General features: G+C 44.3%; 1 protein-coding gene across 4 annotated transcripts in view; it reads right to left on the bottom strand.

Annotated features, from left to right (window-relative positions):
* MIIP (migration and invasion inhibitory protein) overlaps positions 1–24,253 on the bottom strand; it is an 82,660-nt gene that overhangs the window by 16,332 nt on the left and 42,075 nt on the right. For all 4 annotated transcript variants that reach the window (XM_085609929.1, XM_085609934.1, XM_085609930.1 and 1 more), the window contains 5 exons: positions 14,491–15,042; positions 11,701–11,803; positions 11,171–11,282; positions 8,967–9,031; positions 5,415–5,541 (listed from right to left, as the gene is read on the bottom strand). In XM_085609929.1, the coding sequence (XP_085466055.1) occupies positions 5,415–5,541; positions 8,967–9,031; positions 11,171–11,282; positions 11,701–11,803; positions 14,491–15,042 (959 nt within the window). The remainder of the gene's footprint in view (positions 1–5,414; positions 5,542–8,966; positions 9,032–11,170; positions 11,283–11,700; positions 11,804–14,490; positions 15,043–24,253) is intronic.

Genomic DNA, 24,253 nt, shown 5'->3' with positions numbered 1-24,253 from the left:
ACCCCAGTAGGAAGGCTCTGAAGCGCTGGGGTACCACCAGCACACGGGCTGACCCAGGCTCAGCAGCCTTAGGCTCGCTATACAGGAGGTCGTTCTCCCAGTAAATCCAATGTGATCCTGACTGATCACCTGTTGTTTGGGCTGAGGCCTGCTGCCTCATACCCACAAGAGAAGGGCACACTTTCTGTTCAGCACAAAATTCCTCCCTGGAGGGACCACCATCCTGCTGCCAATGGGTCAGCTCGGGCAGGTCTCCCAGTTCAGCCACTTGTTCCCCTGTAGGTTCCAGGGCATCCCCCTCAGTGTCTGCTCCCTCCTGGACCGTGGGAACGATGGGGGGACGGTTTCCCGCGCCCCCTGCCTCTTCTCTTTATGGTTGGGTCCTGGGCCATACTTTCAGGCTCCAGGACCCCATCAACACCCTTACTAGCTGACATGGACCGGGTTGTCGCACACACCCACTCCGGCAGACCCAACATTTCCAGATGCGCTTTTCACTCCACCTTAGCCCAAGGGGAGTCCTCCAAATCATTGCCCAGGAGACAATCAACAGGCATGGCGGGCCTCACAGCAACCTGAAGAGTACCTGAGACCCCCCCCCCCCCCCCACTCAAAAGGAACTTGAGCTACCTCACACTTACTCTGTGAGTTGTCAGCAGCTACAACGGGGTAGAATGCATGAGGGACCACCTGCTCTCTGGACACCAAATGACACTTGACAGCTGTCACACTTGCTCCGGTTTCTGAGAGCTTCCACCCTATGGCCATTAATGGTCACCCACTGCCTATATTTCTTAGTGTTACTAGGCAGAGGGGTTGGAGGGACCATCTCCACGTCTCCTAAAGAGACCAGGGACATTTCTGCGGGACTCCACCCATCTTGCTCCCTCCCAGGGCTACATTCGCTACCTGACGGGGGGGGGGGGGGGGGGGGGGCGCACGCGGCGGTGCATTCGAATCCTTCATGGGACACTGGAGATCATAATAACGGTGTCCCACCTGCTTACAAACGAAGCAGGTCATTGGGCCCCTGGGAACAGGTTTACCTGTCGGGACCTCTGGCTTCTTTACAGGGGGAGGCTGGGAACCCTTCCCTTGGGGATTACTTTGGGGCCCTTTCCGAAACTCCCTCTGTTTACCCCTGTCCCCCCCACTCTTCTGCTGGGAACCCTGCCCACCTTTGGATGAGTCTCCCACTGGACCCTTGTGGACCCTGGTACTGACCCAGCGGTCCGCCTCCTCAGCTGGGTCCGCCTCCTCAGCAAGTTTTCTAGGGTTAAATATCTTGCTATCAATAAGGTGCTGGTGTAGCTCTGGAAAACAGTTATTAGACAAGTGCTCCCATGCAAACAAATCATAAAGAGCATCATAACTATCCACCTTGCTACCCTTTACCCAACCATCCATGGCTCTGCAAAAGAAGGACACATATTCAACCCACGTAGTACCAGGCAACTTCTTACATTCTCTAAAGGCTTGTCGGTACTTTTCTGGAGTTAAGCCATATCTCAACAATAAAGCATCTTTCATATGAGTATAAGACATCCTATCCTCAGCAGGCATGCCCAACAAGGTATCTCTCCCTTCATTGGCAAAGCGGCACCACAACCCCGCGCCCCAATCTTTCTCAGGGACCCGGTGGGCCAACAATGCTAACTCATATGCTTTAAACCATTGACCAATATCCTCATTTCTACTGTAATCTTTTATCTCATCTTTGGGAAAATAAAACCTACTTTCTGCAGGCACAGATGGAGTGCTGCCACCAGAGGGATTCAACTCTAAACTCTTAGTTTTAAGCTCCATCTCCCTCACCATCTTCTCACGTTCAAACGCTAATTTCTCTCTTTCAAAATCTAAACTTTTGCTCTCCATTTCAGCTTCTCTCTTGCTTCTTGCATTCTCTAATTCCAACTGCCCTCCTAATTTAAGTTTTGCCATCTCTAACTTGTACTCCCTCTCCTTCTCCCTGTCTTCCAACTCTTCAGGATAAAGGCTCTTAGAGGAAACACTGCTGCCGGGAGATGCCACGTGCCCATTCATGGGCTCTTCTACTTCCTCTTCCTCTTCCGGTACCACCCCCGGATCAGAGGGATTTCTGGCCTCTAACCAGGCCTTCAGTGCTTTGAGGAAGTCGTCTCTCAATCTGAGACCTGTGGTAGGAACTTTAAACTGCTTGCAATATTGCTGTAGCTCCTTTAACTTGTACTTATTTATCAATTTCTTATCAAATTCCTCCACAACAATAAGAGAAGGGGTAACAGCTCCGGCATCCTCCATGGTCAAAACTGGCAGTGTTTAAAAAAATAAGCTCCAGGAAAGCGGAGAACAAAAATAGAAGATCCTACCAAAACAGATTGTGGCTGCGCTATGGTCTGCTTTCACTATGTAGCGTACACTAATCACTGCACATGAGTCATAAATGCAAAGTTCAATCCTCACCGCTGACCACCAATGTTAGAACCGGCGGTCTCTAGTTTGCAGAGGTATACACTTCTGACAAATAGGAACCCACCAACTCTAGTCAGGGCAAGGGGATTACACACTCAGACAACCCTTGCTACCCCCTTGGTAGCTTGGCAGAGCAGACAGGATTATCTCAGAGGCAGTGTGTTAAGCATTTATGACCACATACAGTAATAAAGTGAATACACTACAAATGGACACAACACAGAAGTTATTATAAAAATAGTATTTTTATATAAGGCTTAGCACAAGACCAAATAACGACAAAAATATACCACAATCTTAATAAATACTCTTTGGAAGGAAAAATAATAGTTCAGGTAAAGTTTCTTCTTAGGAAATAGTTCTTTAGCAACAAAAGTAAGTATTCTTCTTAAAACACAGTTCTTGGCAACAATGTGACCCCCACAGGAGTCACACGACATCGAGTTTACGATATGCCCAAAGTTCGGCGTCGGCCGCGAGGAGCGCTACGTCGAGCCTGGAGTTGCAACAGAACCCACAAACACAGTACCTTTGGAAATGAACAAAACGATGATCCACGGCGTCGAGATGTCGGCGTCGATCGTGCCTCGGATTCGGGTCGATCCGCAGCGGTGTAGAGAGTTGTCGGGCCGGAGTAGCGCTCACGGCGTCGAGTCAATGCGATCAGCAGCGGCGTCGAGACGGGGTCGCTTAGAGCTGGAGCCGATACTCACTACTCAGCGGCGTCGATACCGGTGTCAAGACAGGGTCACTTGGAGCTGGAGCCGATACTCACTACCCCTGGCGTCGCTACTGGCGTCGATCGGGCCCGGCGGCCGGCGTCAAAGGCTCCGAACACTGGAGCCGTTACTCACGATGTTGAGCTGGATTCGGCGGCGTCGGTGACGTCGAGACTGCAGATTTCCCCTATGCACTGGAAATAACACTTTCCAGCAACCAGCAATTCAGCAGAGGGTGAAGTCCTTTGGCCCTGTGACTTCAACAGGAGGCTGGCACTCTTCCAGCCCTTGGAGATTTTCTAGCAAGCTTTTGAGAGTACACACCAAGTTCCTCTCTCCTTGTTCCTTGGCAAAAATAAAGAAGCAGCTTAAGGTTCCCCCCAGCAAACACCGCACTGGCAGAAGGGGGAGGCAAGTCCTTAGATCAGCAGGCTTCTTGTCCTTGGTAGAGGTTTCCTTGTCAGAAGTGATCTGAGTTCTTGGTTCAGGGGTCCTTCTCTTATACCCCTTTTCTGCTTTGTTCCCTTTGTCCAAGCAGGGAAATTCCCCCCCATCCTGGGTTTGTTGTGGGTGTTGCCAGGCAGAGGCACCTGGCCTATTCACTGAGCAGGGCAGGGTCCTCAGCCGCCCAGCCGGAGGCGGAGCCAGTATTGTCACTGGCAGGAGCAGGGCTATCAGTCGCCCGGCAGGAGGTGGAGCCAGCATTGTGTCAGGCAGGGCAGGCTATCAGGGACTACTCTTCCCCCACTCTAAGTGTAGATGCCTCATTCACCCCACACCGACTCATTCAGACCTCTGGAGCCACCCAGCCCCTGACACACACACCAAACCAGCAGAGACCGGTGGATAGTTGGACAAGAAAATAGCCACTTTCTAAAAGGGCTATTTTCAAACACAGAACTTAAAAACCATCCATCCTAAAGGGTGTGTTATTAAATTCTGAGTTCAGGGATACTAAACTCGACCTGCTACCATGCTCCCTGAGTCAGATAGATTATAATGGAGTTAATAATCAGTCTGCCCAGTCTGGCCTATTGGAGGCAGGTAGCCCTTCAACAGTGAAAAACGAAAATGGCTGTAATTCACTATTAGGTCATGCCACACACATCAGGTCATGATCTACCTTTTACCCACAATGCACCCAGCCCTAGGGTCTACCATAGAGGTGTCTGAAATGTGGCAAAGTGAAGGTTTTAGAGACTGGCAAGTTGGTTTCCTTGCCAAGTCGACATGGCAATCAGGGACTGCACACAGGCTCTGCGATGGCAGGCCTGAGACACATTTTACACGCTGCTTCTGTGGGTGGCACAACCAGTGCTGCAAGCCCACCAGCAGCAGTTAACTTACATGCCCTTGGCACACGCGGTGCACTAGACTAGGGTCTGAACAGTAAGTCAACCACCAATCATGGTAACACCAATCAATGCATCAATTTAACATAGGGAGCACTTGCACTGTGGCACTGATCAGCAGTGGCACAGTGCCCAAAGCAATATTCCAGCAAAAACATCGTAAGCAGAGGAGGCAAACGGAAAAAAATGGAGGAGAGACTCATGCCAATGATGCCAGGTCTAACAGTGCCCAACACATCTGCAGCCATGTGCAGCAGGGGAGGAGCATATGCCTGCACCCAAAATGCTGTGGGCGCCCTACCCGCTTCGCCCATGGGCCAAACTAAATAAATAAAATGAGCCCCTCTCTAGCCAGCTACGTTTGAGCAAAATTTTAAATGGAATTGACATGAGTTACGATTCATGACTTGCAATTTAAAACGCGAGTACAAAAGTGTTAACCTTTTCAAGTCCACATGAACATTTTCTTAAAGGCTAATTTCTGAAAAATTATTGAGCGTATTTACATCAAACCAAATCTATTCAGTAGTCTTGGCTGAGAGCCTGAGCAAAAATTCCTATAGGAGCCAACGCCCTTTAAAAAAAAATTCACCTCCACAGATCTGCACAAAAATTGGCATGCCAGAACTCAGAGAACCCTCCTCTGTGATCTGCTAGATTCTATGGAAATCTGTCTAGGATGTTTAAAATAGTAGACAAATTGAAAAATGACTTTACAATGGAAATGGCACTTGAACCATAATGAAACAGTGGCGAAGAACCCTGTGAATACACACATGCATATACATACATAAACAAACACACACAAAGGTTAGGTCAACTATTTTATACACGCTAAAGAGTTTACATGTCCAGCCAGTCCAGAATTAAACTGCCACTCAGCTACACATACCTTACATAAGCTGGCTCTTCTATGCTGCTGGATTGTTTGGGTCTTCGAGTTTTGCAAACAGGACAAGCTGCTGCTGGATCCAATGGGACCGGGAATAAACGCTGGTTGACCCTATAGCAATAAACGCCTGGCACATCGGGTAAGAAAAATGATTACCCTCCATTCCAATATGAAAACAAACTCTCCAAAGATTCTTACCATTCACAAACAATCACAGTTATCGCTTCTAAGTAAAGGATGGTTTAACGTTTTAAAACACTTCTAAGCAGGTTGAAAACAGCATGTCTAACTGACTGACCAGAATTCAGTGGCCAGATGTACGACCATGTTTTGCGGCCACAAACGGAAAATCGGCCCATTTGCGACCACAAAAAAGAGTCCTGGCATGTACAAACACTATTTTGCAACACGGTGACTCGCAAAATAGCGTTTGCGACTCTCGCTATTAGGAAGGGGCGTCCCTTCCTAATAGTGAGTCACAATGGAATGTACCATTGGTTTGCGACTGCATTTATGGCCGCAAAACACTCGCAGTTTACCACCTACTTCAAGTAGGTGGTAAGCCACTCGCAAACGGGAAGGGGCCCCCAGGGGACCCCTTCCCCTTTGTGAAAGGAAGCGAAAATATTTTTTAAGAGCAGGCAGTGGTCTCAGAGAACACTGCCTGCACTTAAAAAATGAAACAGAAACGTTTCATTTTAAATGCAGCCCGTTTTCCTTATAGGAAAATTGGTTGCATTTTTAAAAAACTGCGTTATTTAAAAAGCAGTCACAAATAAGTTGGTGGTCTGCTGACGCCAGCAGGCCACCATCCCTGGGAGTGCTAGCCATTCCTAATGGGGGGTCGTAAATTGCACCTACCTCATGAATATTAATGAGGCATGCAGTTTGCGACCCGATTAGGAAACGCACACAGTGTCTGAGACACTGTGGCACATTCCAATTTGCGAGTCGCAAAATTACGCAATTGGCGACTCGCAAATTGGTAGGGTCGTACATCTGGCCCCAGATGTTTAGTGGAATACGTTAGAGGTTTTCTTTTTCTCTAAAGAAAAGCTTCATTTTTAGAGCTGCTTTTTTTTCAGGCTTTTCAATTCAGGTCTGATTAAAGATATACAATCAGAAGAAAACCTGCGCACTCAATGTACTCCAATTTATAAATAGTTAAACAAAATTCCACTGGTTAGGGTACTCATGGGTATCCCCCTCTGCTCATATAGAAAACTGCATACGTTCCCTTAAGCACTCCTTCAGGTACTGCGAGGAGTCTCCACTCTTAATCAATATTATTGTAGTTTCATTCCATCTGTCTTAATAATCAGAGTTTAAATTTTCATAAATCATTTTAATAGCATTTCATTTCCAAAGGGTGACAAATTTTCACATGTGTAACTACTTCATTTGTTAAATTCCATCATTAACAAATGGCATTACAATCCTGTCCTCCCTCGATAAAATACACTGAGATTTTAGGCCTGGGAGGCCTTTCGTCAGGGGTAAAGTGTACTAAAATCAGAAGAAAATAATAACACCATTAAATATCTTGTATGGGGTATATTTAATCAGTAATTTTCAGTTGTAAGCTGAGATTAGCACATAACAAATCATCAAAATCCACACTTTATATCAAAAGCACATGATTATTTCTTGAATATCAGCATTATTTCTAAATCATCAATTTAAATCAATCTGACACAAATAATCATGTACTTAAATCAAGTGCTATCCTACAACCTAAGGTATGTGTCCATAAAGGTTGCCTACTATCCAAATAGATACTGCAAAATACAAAGACATCCTAGGGTCTAAACATGTATCAATAGTATACATAAATCAAACAATACTCCTTATATAAAGAATGTGTGTGAATAAACATATAAGTTTATGAAATCATCCAAGGGCAGATCCCTTGATTTCATAAACTCATATGTTTGTTCACACACATTCTTTATACAAGGAGTATTGTTTGATTTATGTATACTATTGATACATGTTTAGACCCTAGGATTTCTTTGTATTATCTCTTAGGGGAAATAATCCTTAGTGGTCTTTAAAAAAAAAATTCCCTTGGACCCTCCACCTTGAACTACATTGTTTTTGAGTACTATCCAAATAGCCATATGAATATATATGCTTATTTTCATATCGGTAACTTTAAAATAATCAATAATGAAGCGTTCTTAAAACACAGTACTCATGAAACATTGTGTTAGTACCCCGGTCCGTCTTCACAAGTGCCAGACTATTAGAGATGTAAACCCATATAAAAAAAACATGCAGTTACCAATATGAAAATAAGCATATATTCCAGCTGTGTGGATATTAGGCAATTTGTAGGGAGAGGTACCTTGGGTTGTAGGATAGCACTTGATTTAAGTACATATTGATGTGTGCCTGATTGATAGAAATTGATGATTAGAAATTATGCTGAGATGCAAGAAATTAGCATTTGCTTTAGTATAAAATGTGAATTGATTAATTAATGTATGTGCTAAACTTATGATTGGAAATTATTGCTGAAACGTACCACATTCAAGATAATTGTGTTTTTGTCCTCTTCTGATTTTAGTACACGGCCCCCCTAATAAAAGGTCTCTCAGGCCCGAAATGTATTGGGGATCGGGGTAAGCACAGGATTGTAAAGCCATTTGCTAAGGATGGAACTTAAGGAATGAAGTGGTTGCATATCTGGACGTTTGTCACACTGTGGAAATTAAATACTAACAAAACGAATGATTCATGAAAATTTGAACTTTTTGGTCATTAAGATGGTTGAAATGAAACTACAATAATAATATTGATTAAGAGTGGAGACTCCTCGCAGTACCTGAAGGAGTGCTTAAGTGAATGTATGTAGTTTTCTATATGAGCAGAGGGCGATACCCATGAGTACACTAACCAGGGGAATTTTGATTAACTATTTATAAATTGGAGTACATTGAGTGCGCAGGTTTTCTTCTAATTGTATATCTTTAATCAGACCTGAATTGAAAAGCCTGAAAAAAAAGCAGCTCTAAAAATGAAGCTTTTCTTTAGAGAAAAAGAAAACCTCTAACGTATTCCACTAAACATCTGGGGCCAGATGTACGACCCTACCAAAATTGGAGTGCATTGATGAGTGCGCAGGTTTTCTTCAATTCTATACATCCCTCCTTCCCCAACATCACTTTGTCAAACTCCTGTCTGCATTTACAATTCAAAACAATCTAACTATACTTCAGTGTCCAGCTCAGGAAACCCCATTTAGGAACCTTGTCCTTCAAAGGATAACTTCCAAGTGAGAATGTCTTCATGTCTAACCTGAACCTGCTCAGCAGAAACTGGCAGCCTGTGCATCTCATTGTCTCCATGCGAACAACATGTATCTGCAGAATACACAATCAATGTGGCGTTCCTAAGAAATGCTCCTCACCAACTCATGCAGAATACACTCCTGTTTACCAAATTCATAAACCTAGGTAATCCCAAGTGAAACGGTTCATTCAACCCTGCAAAAGACATGCAAATTATACAGCTGTGGTGAATTGAATTTAATGAATAATCACTTCTTACATTCATGTGGCTCAAGAGAAATTTCTTTGTCCTCCTCTTCAGAAGAAATATTCAGGACCTGTGAACTACAGAAGGAACAAGAAAATAAGACAGCGACAACAGCAAAAAACAGATCTCAAATGATTCAAGGAATGTACATCGATAGATTAAGTTCTGCTTAATACCACAAAGGGTAGTTGTGACACCAGAGGATTTTAATCTGATTTAACTTTTATACAGCGCACAAATGCCCTAGGGCATCTAGGCGCTTATACCAGCAAGTCCAGTAAGGTGCCGAAGGAACTGTATAAGATCTAGTTAATTGGCAAAGAGACAGGTTTGTAATGATTTCCTGAATGCTAACAGCGTAGGTCTGTTCTTTATACTGATTGGAAGTGAGTTCCATGTTTTGACCGTCCCCAACAGAAAGCTTCTTCCACCCCATCGGGTTTTCTTGACCCGGGGGGTTTGTAAGAGTTTATTGTAAGCGGATCTTAGATTTCTGTAAGGCGCATAGCAGATCAAGTGTTTCTTCAGAAATTAAGGACCAACGCCATGCAGGGTCTTAAACGCTAGGCATAGGGATTTGAACTTGATCCTCTTTTCCACTGGGAGCCAGTGCAGAGTTCTAAGAAAGTGGGAGACTGGCTGGGACCTGGGTATGTCCAGTAGTAGTCGGGTTGCGGCATTTAGGAGGCGCTGTAGGTTCTGCAGTAGCTGTGTTTAGATACTCATGTACAGGGCATTGCGATAATCCAGTCTGGACAGCGCTAGGGCTGTTACCAGTGTTTTCAGTGAATCGGGCGTGATAAAAGGACAGACCTTCCGGACAGTTTTTAGGATGAAGAAGATAGAAGTGAGTGTATTGATCTGGTTCTTAAAAGTCAGTTTGACATCGAAGATGAAACCTACGTTTTTTGCCTTTTTCACTGGAACGGGAAATTCTCCTAAACAAGGCGGCCACCATCTGGGTGACCAGAGGGAGGTATCAGCACCCAAGAGTAGGACCTCTGTTTTTCCGCCATTAAGTTTTCCACTGGTTTCGCTGTGTCATGCAGCTGTTAAAGCGATCCACTGTTTCTTCGACATTGCTTGACACAGAGACCACAAGCTGGTCGTCATTGGCGTATGATACAACTGAGAAGTCATGGCGTCCGATTATTTTGCACAAAGAGTTGCTCCGATTTATTGCCAATGAAAAACAGGACTTACCTTTTGGGATTTTTCATTGTTTTTATGCGAACTGATCAGGTCATAAACTTACTTGCTCCAGTGTCTTAACATTATCCCATAAAAATGTTTTCATACAAAATATCTGCTTTATGCAGACATCTGAAGGAAAATACTCAGTCACAAACAGACAAACTGGATAGATGTTTATATTATCAAAAGAAAAAAAATCTTAGGGCCTGATTACGAGTCTGGGGGTCTTCCGACTGCCAGACTCATGATGGTGCAGGAGTGGCGGTCCACAGTACTGCCAATTACGACTTACAAAGTCGTATCAGCGGTGGACTGGCTGCTGCGCCAGGGAACAGTCATTCCCAGGCAGTGGCACAGGAGCGCCACAACACAATATGCTGAGCAGGGACTGGCGCATTCCCACTCAGGATATTTTGAGCTCTTGCACCGCCAGCCTTTTCATGGCAGGGCTAAGTCATGAAAAGGCTGGCGGTGCAAGAACAAATTAGGCCCTACAGGACCCCCACATCCCCCACTCCATGGGGACACATTCAGGGGGGCATAAAATGTGCCGTGTCTGTATTCCCCCCGGTTCCAGCATCGCGTGGACATCGCCGTCCATGCCGTGTTGGAACATTTTGGCTGTTCCCATTGTGGTGCCTGTTTTCAGGGCACTGCCATGGGAAAGGTAAAAAAAACTGCTGACCGTATTACGAGTTGCACATTTGCAACTTGTAATACGGTCGGCGGTGCTTGTGCGACTTTGGTACAGCGAAGGCAGCATTGCACCGCTGCACCACAGTCGTAAAGAGTCTCTTAGCCAGAACTACCTCGAGAGAGCAAAGGAGCCTCGAGATGAAGACTGATGCAAAGGATTATTGTCAAAGTGGCTAACAAATTAAATGGGGCATCACTGAAATTGAAAGAGCTGTAAAAAGACATGCATTCATTTCAGCATAACGCATATGAAGCTTATGTCATAATACAATTTAACTTCAGACAGTATTTCAGCATTATTTGCAACAAACTGATCTGTCACTTACTCCACGTAACGTGCATGGATACATTCTTCTTTGTTCACTCTTCTGAACTCGTTGAGCTCTGAGAAGTACTGCTCTGATTTCTCAGCCACAGAGAAGTCTGTTTCCAACAATCCTAGAAAAGCATGTGTAAATGAGCCATGAGTGTTTGGGCTGGAGCTCGAGAAAAGGTAAGAATTTCTATGGAAAGCATAGGAATCTCATGCAAGAATCAAGAGATACAGAAGCCAAGATTTATTAAAGCCCCTCGGGGAGAGGATGTAGCCTTACGGCTAGAGCGGTCAACCTCGAAGCTGGGGAACCGGGTTAGAGTCTCGGCAATGACGCTCAGCATTCTGTTATTCTGGGCAAATCCCTTAATCTCCCTGTATCTAACAAAAATGAATGTGTCCATCTGTAACAAAACTGGTGCTCATGTAAAGCGCTCTGATACCAGATTTCTTGGGTCTAGTTTGCGCTATATAATACTAAAATATATATATATATATATATATATTTTTTTAAACACACATAGAAAGGACACAAGAACTTACCTGCAATCCAGTCATAGCCCAGGAGAGTGTGATCAGCCCAGGGGCCTTGATTCACTGGGGAAGGCTCAAGATTAGACTTAAACATCACACGACCAGCCCCTTTCTGGATGGAAGGAAACAGAGAATTTTATTCATTGAACATGTTTCTAAAGTGCACATGCACCTATGGACAACCAAGAGGAAATAAATAGAATGTGTAAGAAACAACCCAGAACTAGGTAACTACTGGAGAATAACTAAAGGTTCACAGAAAAGTGAGCAGTAGAAGGAGTAACAGATGGGGAAGATGGTATAGAGTTGTGGAAGTTCAAGGAGTTCAAACAAACTGAAGGAATGCTCTGCAAGAAGCAGATACACTCATTTCAGTTCCAGGGTGACCTCTCCTGTGATCAAGAGGGCTCAAACATAGCAAAACCAAAATACAGAGGTTTTAGGTGTTTTCTGAATGAAAAGGCGTTAGAATGAGTCTGGCGTTTGTTGGCAGGGAATTCCAAGCTGCTATTGCTGCGCCAGAGAAGAAGGTTGTCTTTATGCTAGGAACATCATTTCTGAAGAAATTCCTAATTTGAATATTCATTTGACCTCCTGAGACAGATAGGAAAGCAGAGATATGACAGGATGTCGTATGCAAGACCTTATAAGTGAGGCGGCACAGTTTAAAGCATATCTTTGCATAAGATGGGTGAAATATGATCAAATGTACCTGTCCGCAGAATGTGTAGGGCTTTTAGAGGGCCAGGTTTGAATGGAGAACCCCCTGCTAGTGTAGATTTGCCAAAGGCCAGATGAGAGATCACCAAGGCTTGGGTAGCTGTTTTCAGTTGGCCACTGGGGAGGATTTCATTTTTTGACTGTGGAGAAAGACTTTGGCACTTTTGTCCATGTTGTTAATGTGGGCTATGAAAAGAAGAGAAAGCTCTAGTGTGAAACCAACAAATGTCACAGTTGGTGTGAGAGCAGGAGTGAATCCTTGAAATGTTCCATTAGATAGGAGTTTAGTGTGCATGTCCATAATGAGGGAAAAGTGGATCATTTCAGTTTTATATGGATTTAGTAACAGGAGGTTTGAAGACACCCAGCTTTGTAACGTGATCAGGCATGCTCTAAGTAGACTGATGCCCTTGATGGTGGAGGTTTTTAGGCACATTTTCATGCCATACAGGTATTATTGGAGAGATGACCCAGACAGGCTAAGTAGGTCACTCAGCAGCTCCAGGTAAGTATGAAGAGGGTAGGTGAGGGGATTGAACTTTGAGGTACTCCACTTTTCAGTCCCAATTATTTGGAAGTGAAGTTTTAGATCCTTACTACTCGACATCAATTTAAGAAAGATGCAAATTAGCGTACGACAAGGCCCTGGACGCCACTACGGTATTCTAGTGTGTGTTCAGATATTACATGGTCCATGATGTTGAAAGTAAGCAACAGATCCAAAAGGACGAAAAGGTAGGATACAGCACCATCCATGAAGCAGCTGTAACTTTCATAGTAGCCATTTCTGTGCGGTCTCCTATATGCAAGCCAGATTGGAATAGAGTAAGTAGCTGTGCATTTGACAGTAAAATACTTAGGCTTTGGGGGTGGTGGAAGAGCCAATGTAATATTAAAAGAGAGAAGGTTGATGGGTCTATGTGGGGAAAGAAAAGTGCCCGAAGATGGACATGACAGCATGAAAGGGCCTGAAGAAATGGGTTTCTGTGTGTAGTGTTGAAGGAGATCAAGTAAACATGCTGCATGCAGGATGAGGGCAGACGTACAATTCAGTTATTTTCCCTTATCAGTCAAACCTCCAGACAAGACTAAGAAGGAGGCCATTTCTTTCCCCTTTTATCCCAATATGCTCTTCAGACCTGGGTCCAATGTCCTAGAGACAGATGCAGAGTAAGATAATTTGCTGTTATCTAGTACAACTTATCCAGAGATGCTTAAAAAAGCCAACTCAGTAATTAACATGGGAAGGCTATGCTTGCAGCCACAGGAAAACAACCAGGAAAAATCTGATAACATTCAGGTAACAGGATCCCATGACTGCACTGAGGTGAATATAACCTTGCACAATACCATGAATGGAGTCATGCAGTAGTAAAGGAATCATAAGCACTGCAGGAAGGGTGCACAGGCTTGCATTGGAAGCTTCTATCCCAGCTCCAATCTCAAGACGAAATACGGACCTCGAGCGAAATACAAAGAAGTGGACATGAACACCACTTCCGTGCCTGCCTTCTACCACAGTATTTCAGGGACCCTGCTACTGGAGATTAACTCCATTATAATACAAACTGTATGAAATTACTTCAGTGTGGAACACAAAGTTCTCGTTTGGCAGTGCTGGATAAAGTAAGTAGCACACCTTCAGATTGTTTACTTCAGTGTTTTATACATACCCTGATGCATCATCATGAAGTGCGTCTTGTATTACCATTTTCGCCCTGATACACGCAATTGATTTCATTGGTTCTCTCTCAAACTAGCATGCCACAAGTCTGAGTGGTTTCAAAGAACTTTAAATCTAGTACGGTCTAGCTGTCTCTAACAGTCCAAAGTGATTAGCAAGACTTGGCATAATAGTCTCTTAACAGAGGCAGCTTGGCTTGCTGTGGTTCTAATCTTTAGCACTATATCTTCACAGCTTTGGCATTTAAGCAGGCCTCGGTTCTGATCTTGGTCTTACAGGGCTCAGGACTGGTGGGCTAGACATACCTGGCATTCTAATGCATTAGCTCTGCTCCAACAATATTATGACAGTTGTGACCTGGGCAGATCTGCGGTTCTCGCATATGACCCTCTCACCTTGGCATCCAAACTGCGAGACATGTTTAGGATCGACTTGGGTTTATGCATCTCCTTAATAGCGTGTTCCTTTTGTCTGTTGTTCCCCTCATCCAGTAAACGTTCTTCGTAGTGTATCGGCTCTGGTTGTAACCTCTTGTCAACTGCACCAGTTGAAGGAAATTTCTGGATGGAAGATTTGGCTTCCAAATCCACCGATGCTGTATTTTTAATGGGCTCATCCATTTCTCTCCTGCCTCGCTGAACAAGGCTCACAGGGATCGCTTGTCTCTCTGTGTGCATGCGGTCTTCAATTCGTGCTTGGTATTTGCATATCTTCTGTTGCTCGGGCTCTCTTTGTTGGGAGAAGACAACTTCCCCCCTCCGATCTTTACAAACGTATGAACAACTGCCCTTTTGCCTTTTCTGAGGTGACGACAGGGCAGCTCTGGCAACAGCAGTTTCTCCATAGGGCACCAATTTCACCAAACTGGGCTGGTCCACCTTCATATTCAAAGTTTGTTGATTCTTGCCATTTTCAGAAACAGGCAGGTAAGGTATTTTATGGTTAATCTGAAAATAACAAACAGATTTGCACCACATGAAATCCAACTCACACCACAACTGTTTAAATGAACAAGTTATAATGTTGTTATCAACACTAGTACTCTATAGTTTTTCTTCATGGCATACCAGATGTGGCTAGATAAGCAATGGTACAGCATACAAATTACAGAGACAATTTGGTATACTTGAAAACAGATAAACCTATGTTTTGTTAGGAAACTGAATGCTCGCTTGTAAGGGCTGGTAACACCACAGGTAGCAATTTTATCCCAGTGTACAAAAAGTCCTTGTTAGTCTCAAATAAATCGTTTTTCCAGTTTACGAAAAGAAGCATATTTCAGAGACATAACCTACAAGGGGGGTGGGCGGGGTAGGAGTTGGTGATAAAAAGACAGCACCTTAAAAGAGTTTAAAGTAGAGATGGGAAGGGAGGGGGTTAAACAGGTGAGTAGTTATGTTCAAAGGGAAGAATGAAGTTCTAGGAAACAGAGATTCAAGATGCAACTATGAATGCACAACATGCCATACAGGCATTTTACAGGAGACTGTATGACACGGGAGTTAAGACGGGCAGGTTGCTTGCCTGGCTCAGCAAGAAAAATTAGATAGCATGTGGGTGACACAGATACGGGAGGAGGACGGAAAGATCCGCGTTACCCCAGTGGAAATAGCTAACGCTTTTGCGGATTATTACGAGGCCTTTTATACACAGCGCGCCTTGGCTGACACTACGCACATACGGGATTATCTGCAGAAGATACAGCTCCCCAAACTAGAGGAAGAGGACCTACAATCCCTAGACAGTAAGATTACGAAAGAGGAAATCATGACGGCCATTGGCCAGTTAAAAATTGGGAAGGCTCCTGGACCAAACGGGCTCCCCACGGAATTATTCAAGCAACATGCGACTCTTTTCCCCGCACCTCCTCCAGCTCTACCTGGAGGCACACAGGGTGGGGAACCTCCCCAGGGACTTGAGGGCTGCCACAATAGTGGTAATCCCCAAGAAAGACCGACCCCCAGACCATTGTAGCTCTTATCGTCCGATCTCACTGATTAACTTAGAGACCAAAATACTTGCCAGGGTGCTAGCAAACAGGCTCACAGGGGTTCTCTCTGGTCTTAGTCACAAAGACCAGTCGGGCTTCAAACCCAAAAGGTCGACAAGGCTTAATCTGAGACGGTTGCATAACTGGCTAGAAGTGGTGTGTAAGAGGGATGACCCACAATTTGCAGGGGTGGGGAAATCATATCGCCCGACGCCCGAACCAAGTAGATTTTTATAATGGGCAAGAAGATTTATTGTCTATTTTGCCCGACGGACAAGTAGACATTAAATCACTAAAGATATTTGAGCTGTGTGCATTCCGGGGCTCGCAGCCAATTAGAAATGCGGTCAGAAAGCTTTTGGAGGCCATTGAATGGCTGGAAGCCCATGACTGGGCTCTATCTAGCCAGTGATTGGCGGGGGGAAGTCTTTCGCTAAACGTCAGTGTTCTAGTGCGGATTCCGTCACTGGTGCAGCCCACCTGCTCTTGGAACCCAGCTGCCGAACGTGCAAGGGCAGGCCCCGAGGCAGGAGACACTTTTTCCACTGCCAGGTCACAGCGCTGTGGGCCGAATAGTCTCTGTGCCGCGGATTGCTGCGTGGCTCGATCGCCCTGTCCCGTGGGATCCGTCCAAGGCAGGTCACTGATCTTAGGTGCGCTGCTGCGCACTTCCTGGAATTGGGAGCAACAAGTCGGCGTCTCACAGTATGCCTCCCCAGCAGGTGAGTCCTTCTGATAATGGGTTTTGCAGTAGTCCGAGCTTTAAGAAAATAATATTAACCGTGATTCTGCATGTAATGGTCTGGATTCAGTGAGCGTGGGGGCAGGGTTAAATGTGTGCCATGTTAACAATTTACAATAAGGCGGGAACCTCTCCTTTTGCAATCTAGCAATGGAACCAGTACAGCGCGAAAACACGATGAAAGGAAGCTTAATATAGAGAGACATTGACCTTTACTTTGTGTCTGCTTTTATGGACGAGGTCACATTTGGGGCACGGAGCGAACGATAATACTTTAAACACCTGGCAGGCTTACAGAAAATGAAGCCTTGAAAGATTATGCGTGCCGCTGTTAATAGAAACATCTTTTAAATTGCATTGTTGTCTTGTTGTTAAACAAATCAAGCTATAGTCGAATAAAGGAAACACCACATAATGCAGAAGGCAGAAAGTATCCTCGTAATCCAGGCAATGCTATGTGTGCAGCGTATTTCACGCTGTTCACTGAGATGTGGGCCTCTCTTGCCGTCTAAAATGTTTCACTGTCCACATTTTTGCCCAAGATGAGATCTCCTTTACCAATACCCTCCCCCACAGTCTTTTTTTGCCTTTTCCTTATTCCGTTACCTCCCCCTCGGCTCCACGGCTTCTCGCTTAATTAGTGCCCACACTGTATTTTTAATCTTGCCAGTGCTGCAGAGGAAAAGCCTCCCATCCATGTCAATTTTTATAGGCGTAATCCTGTCAAGAAACGGGGTTTTCCACACATTTAGGGCTCATTTCTGTTAGCCTGTACCTTTTTTTGGTTGCATTTCTCGTCTCCTGTACCTACTGTAAACAGCCCTCACCATGCACAGTTCTCTAGCAGTTTGTGCTAAATAAGCAAAGCCATTGCTAATGAAGTGATAGGGAAGGTCTAATTTATGCGGCAGGGAAGGTCTAAATTATGCAGCAGGGTTGACTAACTTAGGTGGCCACAAAAATGAGAATTATGTAGCATAATTCAGCAAATTTTCGTTGACAGGATTACTTCATTATTTTGACATCTGTACACCTTAACACTGTATAAATGTTTTGCCTCATTACTTTCAGATTAAGACCCAAATACAGCAATAGCAATGTAAAGCAGAAATTATCAAAATATAAATTTGTAGTTATTACAATCATGTTTTATTCACAACTGAGTGAAAATATACAGTGTTCCAACCTCAGAATTGTATGCAACCGTTGTAGTGATGCATTTTTAAAGCAGAAATTATCAAAATATAAATTTGTAGTAGTTACAATCATGTTTTATTCACAACTGAGTGAAAATATACAGTGTTCCAACCTCAGAATTTTATGCAACCGTTGTAGTGATGCATTTTTGTGGCACAGTTACGTCAGCAGTAAAACCGAGCCCATACCAGATCTAAGGAAAAGTGACTCTTCCGCATGTGTGAATATTCGTCCTATGTGGACACAAAGGTTTGTTTTTCTTTCCCTACATGATTATTTTGCCAATGGGTGTTTTTCCTGTGTGTCTGTCTTTGTGCCTTCTTTATGCATGTGCCCATTTTCAAATATCCAAGTTAGTATCATCCCTTGGACCCTCATGATGCTCAGCTTCTGAAATAAAGAGACTGATTGCACAAGTTGGTGCAGCGTTAAAACTGTGTCTTTCACCAGGCTTCCCAATACTCGTATATCAGCTTCCTGCAACAGAATTATAGGATTTCCCAGAAGATAACACACACATTTCAGTGGGGAGCTGGGGACATTGGAAGGAGAGAGACAAGTGGCAGAGAAATTGGATTTTAAAGAAAAAACTGACTACTTTACAAATCTCAGTGAGACAAACTTGCACATCTATTGCTGATCTGTACCCCTTCATGTTAGAGAAGCTTACTCTGCTGGTGCCATTACTAACCAGTACTGTACACAAGAGAAGCCTGTACTGCTACTGCCAGTGTTGCATATGTTCTTTGTGTGGTAGAAGAATGTGGAGATGTAGCAGTGAGTGCACAATAATATAATCACACCACACCTGCCCAGGAGTGTAAAAGGAGAGATTGATTTAACTGCCCATTACTTTCTCTTGTGTATTTGTACTTGTGGATACTGCTTCAGTGAACTAAACACCTCTGCTATGTGATTTTTGCTGACCCATGAACAGTTCATAAGCTCTGCCAAGAAGCGGTTATTCCCATCCACACGCTTAGGATTGAGAACACCCTTTTGCCCTACAGGTTCATATTCCGGCACAGTCTATGCCAAATACACTTCAAGAAATGTAGTCAATTACCAGCCTGCACTCTGCCTTTAGGTACTAATTCTCTAAATGTGTCACATGCATACTGTTTACTAATTGAGTGCAGTGCACACTGGCACATATGCTGTACATCCAGCCAGTACAACAGTTGAATTTAAGGGTGTATGACCATGCACTGCACAATTGGACTTGCATTTGAAGTATACATTGCACAGTATGTTGCACTGATTGCTGTGCAGGTTCTCTCCTTACTGACCCACCTCGGTGATTTATGGAATAGGTGGGGCAAGCAGATATTTTCCCAGGACAAGTAGATTTCTGTAACATTTTGTCCATTGGCCAAGTAGATTTTTGTAAAATTTCCACACCCCTGGCCACATTTCATTTTGTCCCTTGATGCCGAGAAGGCATTCGACACGGTACACTGGCCCTTTCTCATGTCTGTACTAGAGAAGTTTGGCTTCGGACCAGTGTTCCGGCAGTGGATCACAGTCCTCTGCCACGGGCCTGTGGCACGGGTCAGAGTCAATGGGGTGTTATCAAGGGAATTTCCTATAGGCAGGGGCACGCGCCAGGGCTGTCCTTTATCCCCTCTGCTCTTTGCCTTGGTACTGGAACCAATCGCTTGTGTGATCTGTACGCACCCAGAAATAACAGGCTTTCAGATGGATGGGGTGACAGAGTCCAACGAGCGCATATCCTTATATGCGGATGATATATTGTTGTATGCGATGCATCCGGATACCACGCTCCCAAGTATTATGGGGAGTTGGGAACTCTGCGGCGCACAGGCGGGTTATAAGATTAACTGGGGAAAATCCTGCTTATATCAGACGGGTGGGGGTGACGGGTACACCATGGGTCCAAGTCAGCTTCAGATGACTCGAGAGGGCATTAAGTATTTAAGTATTTATGTAACAACGAACGCGAAGCTAGCACTGGATCACAATTTGTACAGGGTGCTGCGAGATTTTAGTGAGGACGTGGAGAGATGGAGGTCCCTGCCACTGACCCTGCTAGGCAAGGCGGCCCTATACAAAATGATAGTGCTCCCCAAATTCCTTTACATGCTACAAAACACTTACCAGTTGATACCAGTGGAGGTGTTCAATAGAATTGACGAAGTACTACGGACGTTCCTCTGGGACGGACGGGCGCCGAGGGTAGCATTGGCGACGTTGCAGCGTAATCAACCTAATGGCGGCATCTCCTTGCCGGACCTTCGGCGTATTATTGGGCAGCCCATCTAATAGCAGTGAATGACTGGGAGCATATAGTGACTGGGAGCATATAGAGAGGGATCACCCCACATAGGCTTTAGAGCTAGCACAATTCATTAACCATCCGTACACACATTACATATAAGGGGAGGGGGGGGCTACACAGCTCGTCACGGCAAAGCGGATCGTCCTAGTAGCATGGAAACAGGCGGAAAGACAGATGAAATGGGGCGGAAGGATTACTAGGGAAAACCCGTTATGGGTGGGAAGTCGCCTGCCAGAAATTAGGAAGCTGAGAGGCTTTAGGAAATGGGACCTGTTGGGCATTTCACAACTTAAGACATACTACACCATAAGGAGTTAGTCACTTTTTCACGTCTACAGACGGAATATGACATGAACTCGACTCAATACTACAAATATTTACAATTGAAACATGCCTGGCGGGCGTAGGGCTTAGACACTGAAGATATCCCCGAATACGCACCCTTAGAGGGACGACTCTTGATGGGAGAGATAACAGAAAAAGCAGTCTCCTGGACGTATAGAACAATCAAACAACAAACCAGATACATTACAGAAGCTGCGAAGGAGATGGGAATCGGAGATGGGGGGAGATGGATGATTTGGACTGGGAGATGGCACTGATGCATCCCCGCGAAATAGCCATCAGATCGCGCCTCAGGCTAATTTAATACAAATATTTAAACAGGGCATACTACGATAGAGCGCGGTTGCACCACTTTGGAAGGGCTGAAAGATGCTTGCGTTGTCTAGGGTCGGAAGGTACATTTTATCATACGGTTTGGGAGTGCTCCGAGATTCAAAGGTATTGGATGACTCTGATGTGGGAGATGGAGTGTCCTGGGGGCGGAGATCCCACTCACCCCCTCGTTTGTCCTATTGGGAATATCCACAGATATTGACCTCCCTGAGCCTGGGTTGGTCCTGCTGCAGCTGGGGTTGGTGGTCGCAAAACTGGACATAGCCAGGAAATGGAGGGGCTGCAGAGGGACCATCTCTTGTTTAGTGGAGGAAGAGCATGGACATGTATATGCTAGGTGAGAAGGCACGGGGCTTCCCCAAAAGGTTTTGGAAAATATGGAAGCCTTGGCTTGCACACTATGGACTCTCACTCTCTGACTCACAATGATTACAGAAGGTTATGTGGTTGGAGGGGTGGGACGGGATACGCAATAATGCTCCGACACATGATAGCATTGTTTGATTCCTGATTGGACAAGCTGCTGCTTATTGGAAAATGCTTATGTGTCTAATTGGTATTCATTGTTGTTGTTTTGGAATGAGAGAAAATGTCAATAAAAATATTCAGAAAAAAAGAAAAAAAAAACAACTATGAAAGGGCTGCTTGGAGTGAAAAGCAGAAGTTGCAAGCCTGATAGCTAGTATTTTAGGACCTTGGAAAAACACACAAGAGAACCTTAAGAGTGACTTGTGCTTTGTAAAGAGAAAACTGCAAGCAGCAACGGCACTATAAATTACTTAGTAGGAATATAAATTCCTATATGTACAGTATATTTTATGATTAATATATTGGTTTGGATAATGCTTAACACGGATGCATTTGTACTATTTTCTATATACTGTAAATGATCATCCAATTTAATGGTACTCAATTTATCGATCTCAAATGGATGAAAGCCCGAATTGGCACTGCACACACAGACAACAACTACCCAGCAAGTGTGCCATTTTTCCAGCTACACAAGTCTGAAATGAAAAATTTAAGAAATACCAAGTATTGCACAACTGGAGGGTTAGCCTTTCTTAGATCTAGCACAGGCCTTTGACTCATGTTGGTAGAAAGTACCTCTGCACTAGAATGAACAGTCAGAGCCTAGCTAAACAGGTTTTACAGTGTGTGCAGAGCCAGCCCAAAGATACATCATCACTGGTCAGGCTTGACACAGGAAGCATCAAAACAGAGTAAGTCTGATGCAACATGGGGGTATATGTCAAGAGTGATTCTGTAGCACCACACTGTCATTCCTTTCTGATCATTTCGGATTTCAGTGTAAACTCAATCAATCAGGACTCCTGTAAAGTGCGACTACCAACCCGTTAGGGTCTCAACTCACATACGGGAGATGGGAGCTATCAATAATTTTTAATACCTTTGATGCAGCAGAAAAGGACTACAGAAAATTATAGTAATAAATATACACTTGCAAATTCACTCTCTTGGACAAAGTGAATGCTCGACATCGGATCATTCCAAGACCTTTACATTTCGGAAACTGTGACCGATGCATGTGCTCCGAGATAAGCCAATCTCTCCTATTCCTGGAGAAAGTGAACAGAGGTAAGCATTCTTCGATATGCCCTCTGTGAATACCAGTAAGTTCTCCATTCAAGGATGTGCATACAGTGCAAAGTGTTGCATACTTGGACTATGTGAATATGGGTAGGTCTTCCATACATGGAGTGCAAGAAAAGTGGCAGGCCCATACCATAGACTATGGGAACAGGGAATTCCCCGTGTTTGTCTTACACATTAAACTCTCCTCTAGTTCCCCCTCACACCACACTATTCCGTCTTTAACTCGAATAGCAATGTAAGCTACTCCCCCATCCAAAACAAACTCTGCAGTCTCTCTATTTCCCCTCCCACTATGCTCACATTGACTCTTCTCCTAGACCACATTAACCTCAGTCACATAATTCAGTCTTCTCATCCCTTCTGTACACCCCCCGACCCCTCTGGCCTCAAACCAAGATGCGACTTGCTTACAGAGAACTGCCACCCCTCTCCACACATACTTCTGTTCGGCCTCAATGCTGTAGAACAATGTTATGTTTATAGTCTAAACAATATTGTTAAAATAACAATGTTTAAATAGAAAGCTTGAAATTGTGTTTCTTTACATTGAAAGTGCAAATAGTATAAAGCAATTAGTTTGAATTTAAGGGTTTAACGGCCCTGCACACTAGATTCCCTTAATTCCAATCTGTCTTCCCATTCTTTTTCATCTCCACCAACCTTTTCAGCAATGTGAGTTGTCTTTTAAATGAAAGTCCTACGTGTTTTTATTAAAGTTTGTTTTCAAACGTCAATAACAATCTAACTGTATTTCAGATTAATTTGTTTCGACTGATTAACATGTTTTACTCGCAATCTGATTTGAACTCCCCACTCATTACCCCTTTAAAGCCAAAGGTCACACAATCTCGAATTAAAACCAATCTCAACCATCCTCCTTGCTGCTCTATTTATTGTCTTGTTGGAGACTAACTTTTCAAGGTAACTTTCTTTCGGAGGTCCACAGTCATCTTGCTCAATCCTCTCAACAGTATTAAAGGCAATTGACAGTCCAATCATGCTATATATCCTCTCATCCGTCTGCAGGGCACTGCACAGACCTAGGTCTCCTCACTCTGTCCTTCTCATTCTCCTGGTCATTATCTTGAGCTACACCCTTAGAAGTGAGAATGTATCTTCTAAGCTCGGTTTTTGTCTGCACCTTTTCTCCTACTACACTACCTGCATCAGTGAAAACTTCTCATTTGCCTACTCCTACCACTCATGTGTCAATACTGGGATCAATTCGTTCTCATCCTTCAACCTGCAGCATCCTCCACCACCCTGGGTCACAGATTGTTAACAGTTATCAGACATTAGAAGGCTCTCTGCTTTTGAGCACAAAGCTTACACAAGAAAACTGGCCCGTGTTATTTGCCCATTCTATCATTATAAATGCTCACCATACACATTCTAATGAACAAGTTACTTACCTTCGGTAACAATATATCTGTAAGAAACATTAGTAGTGATAGATCCCTTATCTTAGAATTACCCACAGGAGTCAGACTGGATCCGGAAAGTTTTCGTCAGCGGTACCCCTGCGCGTCAGTAGGTGGCGTCGTGCGGCTCCACATCCGTCGTCGTGGTCGCCAAGATGACGTCGCGGGCGCTACTTAGATGTCGCCCACGCGCGCTGAAAGGGATGACCTTAAC

This window comes from Triturus cristatus, chromosome 1_2 (assembly GCF_964204655.1).
Source record: "Triturus cristatus chromosome 1_2, aTriCri1.1, whole genome shotgun sequence".
Lineage (NCBI taxonomy): Eukaryota > Metazoa > Chordata > Amphibia > Caudata > Salamandridae > Triturus > Triturus cristatus.
The sequence above is the reverse complement of the archived record's forward strand: the minus strand, read 5'-3'. Positions and strand labels throughout refer to the sequence as shown.